This window comes from Arvicanthis niloticus, chromosome 2, assembly GCF_011762505.2.
Source record: "Arvicanthis niloticus isolate mArvNil1 chromosome 2, mArvNil1.pat.X, whole genome shotgun sequence".
Taxonomy (NCBI): domain Eukaryota; kingdom Metazoa; phylum Chordata; class Mammalia; order Rodentia; family Muridae; genus Arvicanthis; species Arvicanthis niloticus.
The window spans coordinates 51,421,161-51,439,309 of record NC_047659.1 but is presented as its reverse complement, the minus strand read 5'-3'; the positions used below and the strand labels follow the sequence as shown (position 1 = coordinate 51,439,309).

Sequence of the window (18,149 nt, the reverse complement as noted above, 5' to 3'; positions counted from 1 at the left end):
TATATGTGAAAATTAGAATTAACTTTGGGCACCATATGAAACAGACTATAAACAACTAAGTACTTATAATAATATGATAATGTAATATGGGCATCGTCACACTAACACCTTACTTTATAAGGAAGGATCTATATGAAAAACTGCCACAAAGAAAACGTTCTCTTTAACAGTCCAAGAAAACAGTTGCCATTCTTTTTTAAAATGCCTGTGGGGCTCGAGGATACACAAGTTTAGCAGTAACAAACACATGTTTATGACAGCCCTTTGTCCTAGGCCGAGTCTCTGCAGCTGCCTAGGTGGGAGGGTGGCAAGCAGTGCACTTGATAAGAGATTTTCCCTGTGACCTCACAGTTTGCTACACCTATGGTAGGAATAAAAAGCTGTGATGTTCTGATATATTATGAATTAAATTTGTTTTTAACTACTGCTAGATCTATTTACATTGCTTCTGTAGAAAAATAGTATATGTAATAAAAAAAATAAAAAGTTCTGAGAGAAAAAGCCAGCCATTAAGAAGAAACTGAAAAATATTAACTTAAAAGGTCAAACATTTTGCTCTCTAATCTGATGTGGTGTAAAGTCACTGTTGTCCATACTACACAGCTGCTGACCCTGTTACAGTCAGGATACAACACAGCTTTATCTCCAAAGCATCCACGTATTACCTGTCTCCAGCCACCTCCCCAGCCCTGACTTCTGGAAACCACTAATCCCTTCTCAAACATTTTGTCCTGTCAACATTGTTAAAGAATCATAAGGGCAGGAAGCCTCTGGAACTGGCTTTTATACACTTGGCACAGTCCCATACAGATGCACCCAAGTAGTTACAGTTCAATCATTCTTTCCCTTTTGCCACTGAGAATTCCAGAACACAGAGTAGCAGGGTTTGTTTAGCCCTTCACAGGCTGAAAGACATCCAGACTGTTCCATCTTCATCTTTTTATAGTTGAGTCCAGTTAACCAATTTGTCCTTTTGTGGATTATGCTATTGATCCAGTCCAAGAATTCTCTGCCTGCCTATAGGACTGAAGATTTTCTCCTATACTACTTTGGAACAGTTTTAGAGCTTCATGTTTTACATTTAAGATAATAACCCACTTAGAGTTAATTTCTGTATAGATGCAGATTTAGTTCAATGTTCTTTTGTGTGTAGTTACATGCACATGTGCTTACAGATGTACAGCTATTCCAGAACCATTTCCACTGGAGTGTCCCTATCAATCTGAGTCCAGATGTGTGGACCAAGTTATATGTTCTCGTATCTATTCCATAGATCTAACACTGCAGTGTTGATTACTGAAACTACAATACATAATAAGGCTCAAAATCAGAAAGATATTTTTGTCTTTTTTTCAAAATTATTTTAATTCCTTTGTCTTATCACATAAATTTTAGAATAATCTTTCCCAGATCCATAAGAAAAACTCTGCCAAAATTCTAATAGAAAATGTGTTTTAAAAGATAGATCAGTTTGTAAAGAAATGACATTTTTACAGGAATAGGCCTTCCATTTATTTACATAGGACTTCCTTGGTTCCTTCCATTGTTATTCTGTAACTTTTAGATTACAAAGCCTGTATTATTTTCCCGGATTGAAGCCTATGTATTTTATTAGATTCACATTTATTTCATTTTTTAGCAGTTGTGAATGCTGTTATATTTTAGATTTGGGTTTGCATTTGTTGTTAATTTTTGTATGTAATTTTTGTATGTAATTTTCTAGCAGAAAACCAAGCAATGGCCAGGAAGTCTGTTTTCTTTTCTCCTTTCCGTCCTTCCTTCATTTTGTTTCACACTACAGGTTCCTAACAGATGCTCTGCTCAGCTTCTTGTACTTCAAATGTTTCTGATGCTACTAGTTTCTACACTGACTGCCAAGGGGCAGAAAGCTAATAACTGCCTTGATTTGCTCAGATATCAAATATTTCACCTAAGACTGATAAATTTGATCAGAATATTTTACTTACTGGCAAAGGACTTGAAGAATAATTTTAGAAATGAATGATTTAAAATTGTAAGTCTAAATTCAAGTTAAATATGTGGTCAATACAAACTTTGTTGTTTAAACTGACCAGCAAATTAGCTGCAGAGACAAGAGCTATGGAGATTAAGTTAAGCAGACTGTTATTTCCTTCAGCCTCAAGTTCCAGACTACATCTGTTTTCTCTGATACACAAAACCAAAGTTAAAATAGCTCCATTTATCACAGCATGATTGTAGGCAGACACACCAGCCTGTCTGTTTCCAGATAGTGAAAGCAACTGTTATTAATCACAATTACAGGCCAAACCCTCCAAGAAAAACTTCATCAATATTCTCTAAGCTCATAGTTCTGCTGAGAGAGAGAGAGAGAGAGAGAGAGAGAGAGAGAGAGAGAGAGAGAGAGAGATCCCCAACCAAACACAGTCCTGAGAGTGGCATGACAGTGCCTGAAGATCAATAAAGTAAATTTTCAGTTCAGGGAACAAGTGAGGAAAATCTTTTATACATATAAAATTAGCAATCTCTCAAAAGCATTAATAGTAAGCCTATGTCACAATTAAACATGTTATTTAAACTTCACACTAATAACATTTTTGCTTTATGAAACTATAATGATTAGCAATGGACATTTGAAAGCTTAACTTCAAACAGAGAAGCTAGTATGTAAACGGATATTTTATGACAGCCAATTTCATTGCCAGTAATGTGAACTTCTTTTCTTTCATGCAAATTTTTAAGAGAACTATAGAGTAAGACCTCTAAGCTATAAATAAAAATGATAGTGTCAGACCTCCTTAAATGTGCACATCTTTTCTAAATAAACTGCAAGCCACTCTTCAGTGGTTGGTACAAAAGATTAAGGAAATAAGCCAGAGTTCTCTCTGGTACTCTCCTACTTAAAGATGCATGCTGCAGTGTCTCAGCACCTCCATGCAGGCACTGTGGATGCTCGAGATGCACTACACCACATCCTCTAACGAGCCTCTGAGGTGCTGAGGACAACTGCAGCCAGGGAATCCGCTTTCCTACAATCTCACCAGTAAACTCAGAGCTAGGAATATAGGTCTTATTTCAAAGACTATATCCTTTCCTATTTACAGTGTGTGTGTGTGTGTGTGTGTGTGTGTGTGTCTACAGGTGTGGTGCTTAGACATGAACCTAGGACTTTTTGCATGTGAGGCAAGTGCTTACCATCCAACTGCACTCCACACATCATCTTAATCTTCATCTTAATACAAGATCTCCATATAAACTGACTTTATGATCTTCCTTGAATATAGGATCCTATTAATTATAGAAAGGCTCAGCTTACTTTTCAATATTTCTGTGAACGTGTGTGCTTTCTGTGAAGAGGGTGTTTACTGCTCTGTGTCCACAGGAAACATATTTGAATTAAGGTGGTGCCAAAAAGTGGAGACATCTTTTGGTTCCTGGACTCATCAGCATAAGGCTTCAGGATGGTTTTGCATTATGGGGCTGAGACTGGCACTACAGTGATGGGGGCAGGAAAGGGTGGGCTCTCTATTGGAGCATTTAGCAAGACCATACCCTCTTGATGTTATTATGTGAGTGGTCTCTGCATCTCTGCAGGCCTAGGTTCTTTTTCTAAGCATTATGAGAAATCAGGTAGTTTGGAATTTGTTTCCATGCAGTCACTGTTTCTGATCACATAGAAAATAAATACTAGAAATGGGACAGAAATTTTAAAATCTCTTAATGCAGCAGCCTCTAAATTTAATATGGACTCAAACTTTGCCACATTCTATTTCAAGCCAATAAATGGAGTTTTCTCAACGTATGACGTCTTTAACAAATAAAGATCTCTAAACCCAGAACTTGAAAATATACACAAATTGTATGAGTGGTTTTACTCTATGTATGGTTTGAATAAGAATGGCCTGTATAGGCTCATATATCTGAGTACTTGCTCTCTGGTTGGTGAAACTGTTGGGGAAGGATTAAGAAGTGTGGTCACGTTGGAGGAGGTGTGTCACTGGTGGTGGGCTTTGAGGTTTCAAAGGCCTATGCCATTCTTAACATCTGTCTCCTGGTTGTATTTCAAGATGTAAACTCTTAGTTACTGCTAGGCCTGCCTACCTGCTGCCATGTTCCCTGCATAGTGGTGCCTACCTGCTGCCATGTTCCCTGCATAGTGGTCATGGTCTCTAACCCTCTGAAACTATGAGCACCAGATAAACACTTCTATATGTTGCCTTGGTCATGGTATTATTTACAAGAATAGAAGGAATAACAAAGACACTATAACATAAATTGTCCTGTACTGTTTCAGTGCCTGATATTGAAAATGTTAGATGCCTACAATCAGGAAGCATAAAGCCAACTAGAAAGTAAAAGGATTTATGGGCAAGAACTACGAAAAAAAACCTACAATAAAAAAATTAAAATTTTGGTTCCCTTCTGTAGCCCTTGTTTAAAAAGTAATTATCTTACATAATGTGAAAAATGAAAGAAAAGGAAGAGTTTTCCTAAAGGAAAACTAATGCATAATATTTCTTTTCAAAGGCAGTCAAATTCAATCTTAAAAAGATTTAAAATAATGTCACATAGTTTAGGCTTCTTGGTGTAAGGACAAGACAGCACTGAAGAACAAAGCCCTAAGTTATATTCAAATTCTTTTGTTTTGTTTTGTTTTGTTTTTTCAAGACAGGGTTTCTCTGTGTAGCCCTGGCTGTCCTGGAACTCACTCTGTAGACCAGGCTGGCCTCAAACTCAGAAATCCTCCTGCCTCTGCCTCCCAAGTGCTGGGATTAAAGGCGTGCGCCACCACTGCCCGGCTATATTCAATTTCTTACACCAGCATTAACAGCTTATATTTTGAATTCCATTTGAAATAACATTACTCAGCTGTGTGTTGAAGAGGATTAAAGGAGATTACATTACACAGAGTCCAGAAAACATTTATAGCTGTACAAGTATTAATATTTCCTTCATCTTCTCTTCCCTTCTGACAGTCAGGCATTCGTTATGCTTGCCTTGACAGTACTGTCCAGTATGAAGGGGAAGCTAATGTAAAGCAGTGAGCAGGGCACAATTTCACCAGCAGTTTCTGAAATGTTCTAATACTTACTCTCTTGGACTGACTGTGTAACACCCTTGAGGAGAAGAAAAATCTTTCCAATTCTCTAGCCTAGGTGGCTATTATACAAGATTAAAAGGCATTAAGTATCAAAAAAAAAAAAAAAATCACTAAAGGCTAGATAGATAGATCAGCTGTAAGGCCTGGGGATCAGCGTCTATGACAAGTAAAACCCACAGGGAGCATTTCCATAATTCTTGGGACCAAGGGTTGATAAATCAAAATCAATATATTACAGGTTAAAGTTTATACACTTTCCAACTATTGCTTATTGACTCACTTGTGGTATTGGGTACTACAACGGCCTTTTATAACTTTCACAAATAAAATCCAAATTTCAAATCTATCTTCACAGTTTAATTTAGTTTTCTGCAGTAAGTGCTTTAGAGGTGCCTTGTGTCAAGTAAGCTGCACATGGACAAGTAGGTTCCTCTGAGATAGAAGCTCTACACGTCTGAGAAGCAACTGCATCATGTGTCTCCCTTTAGGAACCACACACACAGCTACTCTTGGGAACCCTGAATATTCTCACAGGGTATGCAAAGAGGAAAAGCAGAGCTCCTGACCACAGAAGGCCACCTGCAGGACTCTCCTCTGCACTGCTTCAGATCACTTAATCACCATCAATCTTGGCAAAACTTCTCACATTACAAAATATGAGTGACCTAAGACCATCATTCCACAATCAAGGAAACAGCCATTTAATAATCAATTCCCTAAATGAGAATTTAAGCTTCTGTCACCCCCTTCTCTGTTCCCTTTCTCATATTTACTGATTTTTAAAGGTGTAAGGTCAGAAGCATACCTAGCATTTAATTCCATGCAAGATATTTCTACTGCCCTTTCTTCAACTGTCATCCAAACATTCACTATCACCTCTGAGAAACCCTGCCTCAGTGAATGGGGAAGAGCCATCAAGGAAGATTCCCACCCAGCCTCAGACCTCCACATCCATGAACACATATATGTACACAAGCGTTCATGCATGCGTGCACACACACACACAAAAGAAAGAAGTTCTAAAGAGTATATCCAGGAAAAGAGGCAAAGGATTAATTTATCCACTCTAATATTCACTAGACAACCTACTCAACTTTCTTGTGAAGGTTAAGAAAAGAAGACAGCATTAAAGATGAGACTGATGTAGCAGTGCCAGAATTATCTTGCATCTCATTCATCTATATCATCAATGGTCTCCAGCCCTGCCTATAAGAATGCTTGTGTAGACAGCCACTCTACAGTATACCCCTTTCCACCAGAATTCTTCCATTATCTCTCCATACACAGGCAGAGGCTGAGTACTAGAACAGTTCTTGATTTTAATATAAAGCAACATACAGAAGAAAATCATTGCCTTCCTGGACCCCAACTTCCCAACAAGCAAGTGCATATGACTTAAACACAAACGCATAGCATTTTAGATAATACAGTTCTGAGGGGAATCAAAAAGGACAAGAGGTATTCAGGACAGGTTAAGGGTTTAATGTGTAGGTGATTATTTGTCCTTATGTACCTCCCTAAGTTTATTTTTAATCTCTACATTTGTATTTGTAACGAGTTTCTGTTACAGAGAATCTGGGGATCATCTCAAAATTACAATTTTAATAATGGCAGTTTTAGGGAAAACATCTCTTAGTTTGATCACATGGGATCAACTATTTGTTGAGTAATGTGCTAAAGTGTAGAAAGAACAAATACGTTTCACTATACGTACAACTGATGTTCATGTATACTCATTCCAACAGTGGCTGGAAAAGACTGAAAGGGTTTTGTTTTTCTTTCTTTCCTTTAAAGCTTTGGCTGTAATGGTCAAACACCTCCCAGGTAAGGTAATCTGCTGTCTATCATCATGAGGGTCCTGAGAATTAGGAAAGCTGACAGACTTCATATGAAGGTAGACTATCAAACCAGGCATTCTGGGTATAACATAATCTACCTACTTTGATCAGTTATTCTAAGACATGAAAATGTTTCCGAATCTCAAGTACTCTCAAATTAGTCACATGATGATATTCCCCAGGTTTTTATTGGACCAAATATTTTAAAAAGCAAGAGCATTAGAAATTCTATACCAGTCCCCTTTAAAAATACCTCCATGATGGTGTGACAGGCTCCCTCCATTGGCAAGGATTTCATCTCTAGCAGCTGCCTGTAAACGAAAAGAACACAAAATGTTACTGCTCCCTGGATTTCACTTTAGAGTGACTAACATTTACTGACTTCTCCCTGGATGCCAGAAAGGCACCAAGCAATCTGCTTGAACTCTTTCATTTATTTCCACTATATAAGCATCAACACTCTTAGGGAGCTCGAGCATCTCTCAGTTCAGTCACATGGGATAAATTATTTGTTAGTTCTATATACATATCTAAGAGGAATAAAAGTAGGGGAGGAGGGAAGGAGGAAAAAAGAACCCAAACTTCCACTCTGTCCCCTTGCTTAACCTCCTAAGGTGATAGGCCCTGATCATACTTCTGAGTGCACATGGGTCAAAAGATGAACAGAATACAGACAACACGCATAATGGAAGGCCGGAGCTGCCTTGAGCCTTTCTGTTTCCCCTCTTCCCTGCTTACGTCCTTGTCCTCTTTTAACTTTCAATTGAAAAACAATTTAGGTTAGTATACAAAGTGATGGGTTTCATTATGGATCTTCACACATACATTTTATTATATTTTCTATTCTTTTTGTTGTTTGTTTTGTTCTTGGTTTTTGAGACAGAATTTCTCCATATAGCCCTGGATATCCTGGAACTCTCTGTAGACATGTCTAGTTTCCAACTCACAGAGATCTACCTGCCTCTGCCTCCAGAAGACCACCCAGGTGTAACATATGAACACCACATAGCAAAGTATCTATGGGGATCTTCAGGACTTAGGTGTTGAGGTTTTCCATATAATTATAAGTATCCAAGCCTTTGCTGAAAAACTTATTTCTAATAAATCACTTCAAATAAAACAGCTCCTTGAGATCAAGAATTAATCGAGTAACAGAACTGGAAAATAGAATTTCAATTTGCAGTTTCCAAGAAAGAAGCTTCGTTTGTTTGTGGGTTTTGAGATGATGCTATATAACCCTGGCTGGCCTGATCATCAAACCAGGCTGACCCAAGTTTACTGCAGTTCTCCTGCCTCTACCTCCCTAGTGCTTGAAAATACAGGTGTGTACCATTATGCCTAGCTAAGCAAGGGATTTTCATAGGCCAGTCAAGGAAATACAAATATACTCAAATCTGTGGGCAGATGAGATCCCACAGTACACAAAGGCACTTACTACCAAACCTGACTACCCGAGTTTTATCCCTGGGACTCATATGGTAAAGAGAAATAGCCACTCCCCACAAGTTATCCTATGACCTCTACTTGTGTGGGATTGTATGCATACACACACACACACACACACACACCCATAAAGAATACACTTAAATTTCTGAGGATGAGAGATATCATTGGCAGGCACATAATCAACTTAAAACACTAAGGTAACCTGTGTGCCACGCCTGCTATGGCTTCCTCCAGTTTAGTGGAGGATTCTATGCTGCTTCTAACAAGGAGCAGAGCCATCACCACGAGTCTATAAAAACCAGCAGCTTAAGGCCACTTAAGAAATGTAAGTGAAACTATTAGCGATAAACTCCAAAGACCTATACACAGTCTTATCACATGGATGGATTGCCAAAGGGACATCAAAGACCCCCACAGTCATAAAGGCTCCTGTTGTTATTTAATTGGCTACAACACACTGAAAGTAACAACCAAAGAGACATGGGCTTCAGAAATACACAACATTAATTTCAGACTGAAAATCTGGTAGGTACATTGGTAGACTCGACATACCTTTCATTTCAGTGAGCTAGCAGCTAAGCAAGCCAAGTGTGACTAAGGTGACTCAAACTAAAATTCCTAAGTCAGAACTAAAATTTATTTAAATAAAAGAACAACACAAAAACTACATACAAAATTACCTCAGTCTGTTCAAACACAGTCAGTGGGTCACTAATTCCCCTGTAGTTAAAGGCAAAATAGAAGTAGATACATGCACCTGCATCGTAAGTCTGTGTCACCCTAAAAGACAAACAGATAAAAATCCCCAAAAGGGCTTTAAGTTCAGTGAAAACAGATTTAACATCTAGAAATTTCAAAGATAAGATCAGCTGGGAATTGAGCCAGGCCATCTTCACCCTCTACTCAACCTCCCAATCTTAGGGAAAGGGTCAGCCAGCTCCTCTGCAGCTGTTGCCAGAACAGGTATGCTAAGAATGTAGTGGGAAACAAAGGATTTTGCTTTCTTTCATTTAAATGTGAGGTTAATCAATATTGCAAGTGCATGGCTCAATCAGTTATTCTGTTTTATGCAACCACAATTACTGGGAAATTTTTATGAAATTTAGTATTTTACAAAAAAATCATTCTCAGTGGGCTTATTGAAGTTATCTACAAGAAACAGAACCTTATTTTAAGCAGTATATCTGAAAACATTTAAAATATAGTCAAGTATACATATAAAAATACAGTCTGCTTTAACGTGCACAGCCAAAATAGCATGTAACTAAAACCTGACTTTTTTTTAAGCGTCCTTATCCCAACTATAAAACTAACTTATTTTTCCCTGTTATATTCATCTTATGTATTTTAAGCACAGTACTAGTACTGTTCAAGTCTATATACATGGATACATTTTACACCATCATAGTAAAGACATACTACAAAACATCTATCACCTATAAGGCAACATTAGAAACAAAGAATTTGTTCTTTCATTGATTCATTACTCTCTGGAACAGAAATATGAACTACACAGAGACAAGCAAATACCAAGAACTTAATTAATTTTCATTATTTAAAAAAAATCTACATTGATGATAAAACACACACATCTCTGCAAAATACATAGATACTCTGATAGTAATACCATGTGCTGTCATATGATTAGATTCTTGTGGATCAGAAAATTTGAGGCAGAAAAAAGTAAATCACTGAAGTTGAGTGGGGGAAAAGAAAATAGTGTAAATGTGTTAGAAGAAATTCCTAAGCTCTCTATAGTCAATATGTGACTCCTTACAGAACACAAGTGAGGAATACTGACAACTCTACTCTCAGTTTAATGGCTCTTAAAAGGGGACACAGCTTGACAACACAAGTAGTGTAACTGTACTGTCTGTGTTATATTAGATAGAGACATTGGATGAATATGAAGACAAAGAATATCAACAGCTTTATGCAACTTAAAAAACCACATTAAAAGTCAATCAACAATAGAAAATACTGGTTTTTACACTTTTATAATCATACTACGTAACCACATAAGGAAAAACGAGTGAGGTGTATATAAAAATGTGATGGTTACTGCTAATTGCCAAGTTGACAGAATCTAGAGGCATCTAGGAGACGTGCCTCTGGGCATGCCTGTGGGATTTCTGTGATTATGTTAACCAATAAAGGAAAATCCATCTTCCTTCAGATAGAACCATTTCCTGGGCAGAGGATGCTGGACTAAGTGCAAACCTGGAACTGAGCAGCAGCATGCATTTATCCAGTCTCCTGCTTGTGGATGTGATGAGTACTGCTGGAGACCCCTGCTGCTCTGACTTGCTCACCATGAAGGACTGTATCTTGAACTGTGAGCTAAAATTAAAATCTTCATTCTTAAATTGCTTTTATTACTTCATCACAGCATCAGGAAAAGAAAGTAACACAACTCTACTATTCTGAAGCTTTCTTCTAAGTCTAGATTATTATCCCTCCAAAGTTTAAAAAAACATTTAAAGCACTACAAATGTTTTTCCAGTTGACTTGAAATGAACAAAACATTCATCTTACTTGAAAGTTAAAACAAACAAACAACACTTCAGCATACTGAAGCTGAAGAAACAGATTTGATAGAATGTGGCGATGAGTTAAGTTACAGGTCTTCCAAACATCCCCAAGTTAACAGAAAGAAATACAGTTGAGAAGTAGGAGAGATGCTCAAACACCAAACAGGATCAGACTTAACTACAGCCTCCTCACAGAGCTCACAATAAATAGCAAGGACATGAAAAACAAAAGTGATCAGATCAACTGCAGTGGCATGACCTTAAAGTACTGTCTGTGACTCCATGTGTATGTTGTATGTGTATATACAAAAGATATCAAGGATGTTAGATTCTTAAATCATCTATGTAATAGATATCTGGGCTTTCAAAATGCAATTAGGACACACAAAAAGGAAGTCTGGACAATCACAATTAAATTTCCAAATGCAAGCCATGGAGAAACCACAATGGACTCACTCTAACAGAAAGAGCAAGTACTTTTACTACACAGTACAAACAGACTCTAATCTAAAACAGTAATGGTTTTTTGGCCAAATGTTAGGTGCCTTACAACAGAGGAAATGAACTGTTTAATAATGCTATATCAATTTGCCAGCTGTGCTTTCCTTCTAGAGTTAATTCACACTCCTAAAAAAGATTCCTTGAACATTTACATTTTAAGTTCCAGATTTACAAGTTTAAGAAAATTGGAGAACTATTTTAACTATGAGGTGCTGTGATCAGGAAGAACCAAGTTAAAAAAAAAAAAAGTTAAAGGATAAGTAAAGTGTGCTTACAGGAATGAAGAGTATACACCACTCATGAGGTGATCATTGATATCAATACACAGAAAATGGAACCAGTTTTAATAGAACATTGCCACTGTGCTGGCTAATTTTATGTCAATGTAACTCTAGTAATTTGGGATCAAACCTCAAAATGGCTCCACAGATTGGGCTGTTGGTTCCTTTTCTTGACTGTTGATTGGTGTGGGAGAGAAAACCCACTGTGGGCTGGTGGTGGGCCTGGATGCTATGAGAAAGCAGGCTGAACAAGGCTGAGCAACACTCCTGCATCAGTTTCCACCCTGACATCCCTCAGTGATAAAGTGTCACCCTAGAGCTGTAAGCTGAAATAAACCCTTTCCTTCCCAAGTTTCTTTTGTTTCATTATAGCAGTGGAAATCCTAAGACAGCCAACTTTCAACAAATTTAGGATCAATATATTATACATTTTTATATATAAAAAACATCACTAAATCTATAGTAAATATGATAGACCTAACAGATTTAGCCAACCTTGGCCTACCCCAAAATTTAAATAATGAAAAACTGTCATTAAAAAAAGAAAGAGTGTGAAGAGATGAAATTCTCGCTAATGAGCAGACCAGTAACTCCACTCTTCTGATACATTCTGTTCTGTCTTATACCAAATCTTCAAAAGCTGTCTAAAATATTGCCCTGATTCCTGGGATGGAACAAAACTTCAAACATACTTCCCAGGATGAGATTAAATAAAATAAATCAAAGAAACAAGCATCACAAACAGAAATGCAGACAATCCTGAACTTAATGAGAGAGGTATGTAAAAAATTTCATTGTGAGGTAAAAATGTTATACACTGGGTATATGTAGCTACCAAAAATCATAGCTGAACAGATCTCAATTATGCTTGGCACAGCTACAGTAGCCAACAGTACTGAGCATGTGTAATTACTGAAGGCTATACTGAGAGTGACAGAAAAATGGCTGAGTTGGTGTGCTTCACACCATCACAAAGTCTAAAGCATTGGAAGCTGGAGACAGACTCACACCAGAAATGCCTGATGCTGAAGTACATCCTGAGGTCCAATATCAGCTACATTTAAAAGAGACACACATTTAAAAGAGACATACATTTACTGTATTCCTTTACATTCTAAGTAGTTTGTATCCCTAATACTGAAGATGTGTTCTTTCGGTGTCCCCTCAACAGACAGATGATGCACATACACAGTAACAATGTGAGGCAGCTCCACAGTGGATAATGGCAGCTACAGTTATCCTTTTTTAAGGTTCTCTTTTCATGATTTGTTATGATTGCCATTTATTCTCCATTTTAAATTACTTTAATACCTTTCTAGAGAGTTAAATGTTCATCTTGTCATGACACATGTAACATAGTGTTTACATATAAAATTAACACTATAACTAAATATAAAGGGTCCCTTCTCAGAAAAAAAAAAAAAACAAAAAAAAAAACAAAAAACTTCCTTTGGGGCTTCTATTTAATTAAAAAAAAAAAAAAAAAAAAAAGATAAAAGCCGTTAACCAGTCATCCAACATGGAAGATATGGATTACAGGTAATTTTTAAAACTTAAAATGATTTTTTATAATTTCACACAAGCAACATTTCAGTTACTCACTAACCAGTGTAGCTTATGGCTACCAAACTTAACTGCAAAAATACGGAATATATGTATTATCAAAGAAACATCTATTGGGAAGCAACAAGTTAATTATCACTTGAGTCTTTCACTCCTTTCATAAATGTTTATACACCCCTCCCAACACATACACACACACACACACACACACACACTCGTGCCCATGCACACAAAAAATGTTTCTAGAGTTTACAGTTCTATGCCTCTACTGTAGTTTGTAGCTCCAGGAAGCAAAAAAGGCTTCCTTTGTCCAGGGTTCTGAGAGGGCAGAACGCTCACTCAGGAACCAGTGTGCCTTGCTCAGGGGCTAAGGATCGAGAGAGACACATGTAGTGAGATGTGCAGGAAGTTTGCCACATGAACAGACCAAAGCTGCTTCTTAGTTGGAAAACTATATTTTGCAACTGTTTAAACACATTAAGGGTCCTGGGATAAAAGCGCTTGCTATGCACATCTGTCTGCTTGAGCTCAATGCCCAGACCCAAAGGGGAAGGAGAGAAGCAACTTCATGGAATCCTATGACTTCCATACGCACGCTATGGCGCACACACCCATGTAGACACACAGCTCATACACACATAACCACCCACACAACAGTAAAGGTTGTAAGCAGTACTTTCCAGGATGAGTATAAACAAGCATGGAAACTCACCTGCACGTAGAAAGAGGTGCAAACTGAACTCCCCTTTCTTTGCATTCCCTTCTTATCCTCTCTTTTACATTTCTACACAGATCTATAACCCTAGAAAAGATACAACATAAAGTTTTTTTATGCCATTTTTTATTTTTCCTTCATCAGTTCATGTATTCACATATTTGTTTAACTGACTGGCCTCTACAGTTAAGATAAGAGAACATTACCAGGTAAAAAAATTATAACACTAAAGAGGCGACACTATACTAATCCATTTTCCCACTGACAAATGCCTGAAGGTCTGAATCCACCTCAAAATGCACAGCCTGAAATCCTCCCCTTCACACCATGTGATGGTATGGTGTATTAGGAGTCAGGGGCTTGGGCCTCCAAAGGTAATCAGGTCATGAGAGTGAAGTCCCAATGAATGAAACTGATGTGGGAGGGAGGGTATGGGGGTGGGGAAGATGACACAAGAAGCTTGCTTTCAGCCACATGAAGACACACGAGGTGACTTTCCATAAACCAAGAGGGCCTTCAATAGCATCCCAGATATCCAAAGCACCCTGATATCGCACTTCAAGGTGAGGAGAAAAAAGATCTACATTTAAAATATGTAAGCCAGCTAGTTTATGGCAGTCTATCTAGCAATCCATACTAAGACAAGGAGAGACAAGGCAGACTGAAGTCATCAATGATAGCACTGCCCAGGCGCATTGCCTGCCAAACTATTGCTCCAAAAGGCTCAATAGTGGCTAGCTGAAAACTCTTTTTATTTTTTAAGATGTAGTCCCCTTGTGAAAAAAGTACCTTTAAATTTGTTTAAAAAAAAAAAAAAAAAAAGCAGGGGTGTGGTGATATATGCTCGTACATACCAGAGGCTTAGGCAAAAAGATCATAAGTCCTTTGTTCTGGCTGCACAGCAGGTTCAAGGACAGCCAGAATCATATAGACTGTCTGAAAATTCTTTTTAAAAAGTCTGCAATTGGGGGGAGGGGGGGAGGAGCAGTGATGACTGTGATCCTAGAAACTGGTCAGTCTGAAAACAATTCTTAGAATATGATGACCAGTGCTCCAAAACTCAAAGTCCACAGTAGATTAAGATAGTGCAGAAAAGACAGAAGCTTTCCAAATGGAAAAATAAGGTATGAGAACAAGATGTTAAATATTTAATACCTAAATAGTGGGTTCAAAAGGATCTGCTACAGCCTATGTAGTTCACTAGTGCCTGAAAAGAACTCATGCATCTTATAAAGCAAATGTAAAATGTAGGCATGTTCAAAAAACATAAAATACACTGAGGATTTTCTCAAGTACTGAAAGTTAATTCAAAAGTCCATGTTTATGAAAGTACTCCCCAGCTTTTATTACTGCCTCCTACACTGTCTGAGTATGCATGGTTGTAGATAAGTGTTTCCAGGAGAGAAACCCAGACAATACTTCCCATGCATACTACCAAGGACATTTTCTACAATGTGTTTTAGTAACAAAATTTTGTTTAAATTTAAAAATGGAAATTATGCTTAATATTTTAAAATAGATTTCTTTCTGAAATCACTTAAACACAAGTGAAGATCTTGTTAAATCTAGACACACATATCAAAGCTAAATAGTACATTACAAAAGAAAGCTAAGAGGATTAATAATTTGGGGTGGGGAAGAAGGCCTTCAAAAGAACACTTAAGTACAATGAATCACCTAAGCAAAGCCAAACGACACAGCAGCATTTTGTGTTTAGTAAGAGTCTTCAAAATGTTAACTTCAATATGGTTTGTTTGTTGGGTTCCTTCCAAGCAAATTTATCTTAATCTAGAAAAGGGGTGGGGTGAAGGTTGAAAGCAACGGTATTTATATATTAATTTCAACAAAAGTACCTTTCTTCTTTCAGTGTTTCTTATAAAACAATTTAAACCTTCCTTATTCACACACAGATAAATTGCATATCCACATACATGCATCAATTATAAAGTATATCAGAGAAATCCGTTTATTAGGTTTTACCTGTCCCAAGGAGCAGAAGTCTCAAAAGATTCTCCCATTACATAGTATTCCAAACCCAAATCCTGTAAAGACACATAAAAGTCATGAAAATTAATTAATAAAACCACTAGACTCTCTGGAAGTTATTAGTAGTGCATCTCTGATCTAATCTAAACCATTCGTTGTCTCATAAGAACTCTGGAAAGTTCCCAAGTGTGATATGACGTCTCTGAAGACAGGAACCTTGTCTGTTGCTCTCCATAGACTCAGCAGCATATGAAGTATCTGACATAGAAAAGAAACTCAGATATTTCTTTAGTGAATGGAGTCTCTATCATAGAAAAGCTTATACACATGTAGAAAAGATTAGAGAATAGATCTGTAGCGGCCAAAGTAGTAAATAGCCAATATAAAAACTGAGCTTCAAGGTGAAAGTAACAAGAGGTAGGAGTTTCCTCACATCAACTTTTATTTAGAAACAAATTTAGAAAACATAGCAGGTGTGGTTGTGCACATCTTTACTTCTAGCCCTTAAGCTGCAGAGAAAGTCAGATCTGAGTTCGAGGCCAGCCTGGTCTACAGAATGAGTTCCCTAACAGCCAGGATTATACAGAGAAATCCTGTCTCTCAAAAAACCAAAAACCAAAACTAACTAACTAGCTAACTAACTCTAGCTAACTAAACAACTAGAAAGAAAGAGAGGAAGGGAGAGAGGGGGAGGGAAAGGGAGAGGCTGGGGGGGGGGGATAAAACAAGCACTTTAATTCCACTAAGTGCCAAGAACACACACCTCCAAGTCTACTGATGTAAAATGTGTGTTCAGTGGTACACACCCATTGTCTGGGAATCATGTCCTATGACAGTAGAAGTGTGTGCTAAAAAATGGCTTTAAAGATTCAAGTAAGTAGGACAGGTGAGGCAGCTGTCACCAAGCCTGAGGACCTCAGTTTGATAACCACAGCCCTAAGGTGGGAGATGAGAGCTGACTCCTGAACACTGTCCTCCAAGAATGTATTATGACATGTGCACCTACACACATGTATATACTCAAACACAAAATAAATAAATGTAAGGGGGAATGTAAAAATAAAATAAATTTGGGGAAAAAGATCCATAAACTTGCTTTTGGCTTGGCCTCAAAATTAACAAGAACCTTAAAATAGGATATTTATTCCAAATATATCATGCTATACTTATTACAGGTGCATTAATTTTCTAGAATTATGAATTCATTATTGTGGGAAATACACCTATCAACATATATCCCTCAATACACTCAGAGAAAGCACTTCATTTTATAGATTTCCAAGTATTTCCTCTAGGAAGATCTCAGGATAGGGACAGTCTACACACATGACCCTAGTCATCTGCCCCTTCAAAATCTGCACCTCTCCTCATCCGGGTTTCCAATACCATCAGTCTGCTTTCCATGTAAGAACCTGGCCTGGGATACTAACTATTCACTAAAATATGAAAGCAGACCTTGATGAGGACTGAATTATTCTGAAATGAAAACACTTCGTGTTTTTTGAGAACAACAACAAAAAAAATATTTATGTTTTTATAAATATTTCCCTCAAAACAATTTCCAGCTAGAAAATTAGAAAATTTATTGCTTGGGAAAGTCAAATTCTCATTACAGCTTCCAACATATCTTTTTAGATAAGATCATTAAAATTACTAAGAGTTTAAAATAAAGAAGTAAGCGCTATCCTCCTGCCGAGCAAGATGCCCAGAGGAAAGGCCAAGGGGAAGAAGGTGGCCCCAGCCTCCGTCGTTGTCAAGAAACAGGAGGCTAAAAAGGTGGTCAATCCTTTTTTCTAGAAAAGGCCCAAGAACTTCGGCATCGGGCAGGACATCCAGCCAAAGAGATCTAACACGCTTCCTCAACTGGCCCCGCTACATCAGGCTACAGCAGCAAACTTCGCACAGGTTAACTCGGAAGACAAGGGTGCCCTGGCTAAGCTGGTGAAGCTATTAGGACCAATTATAATGACAGATATGACGAGATCTGCTGCCACTAGGGAGGCAACGTCCTGGGTCCTAAGTCTGTGACTTGCACTGCCAAGCTGGAGACGGCAAAGGCTAAAGAACTTGCCACTAAACTGGGTTAAATGTTCGCTAAGTTTTCTGTACATAAATATAGTTACAAAATTATCTTCAAAATAAATAAATAAACTTCAGTCAGAAAACTTGAGTCTGTTACAACCAAAACAAAAAATAAATGAACATGAA

General features: G+C 37.6%; 1 protein-coding gene across 1 annotated transcript in view; it reads right to left on the bottom strand.

Annotated features, from left to right (window-relative positions):
* Positions 1 to 18,149, bottom strand: part of Agps (alkylglycerone phosphate synthase) — a 97,617-nt gene that overhangs the window by 11,261 nt on the left and 68,207 nt on the right. Inside the window, exons 16-19 of the mRNA XM_034494389.2 lie at positions 15,936 to 15,997; positions 13,953 to 14,042; positions 9,045 to 9,144; positions 7,172 to 7,229 (exon numbers count right to left, since the gene is read on the bottom strand). Coding sequence (XP_034350280.1) covers positions 7,172 to 7,229; positions 9,045 to 9,144; positions 13,953 to 14,042; positions 15,936 to 15,997 — 310 coding nt within the window. The remainder of the gene's footprint in view (positions 1 to 7,171; positions 7,230 to 9,044; positions 9,145 to 13,952; positions 14,043 to 15,935; positions 15,998 to 18,149) is intronic.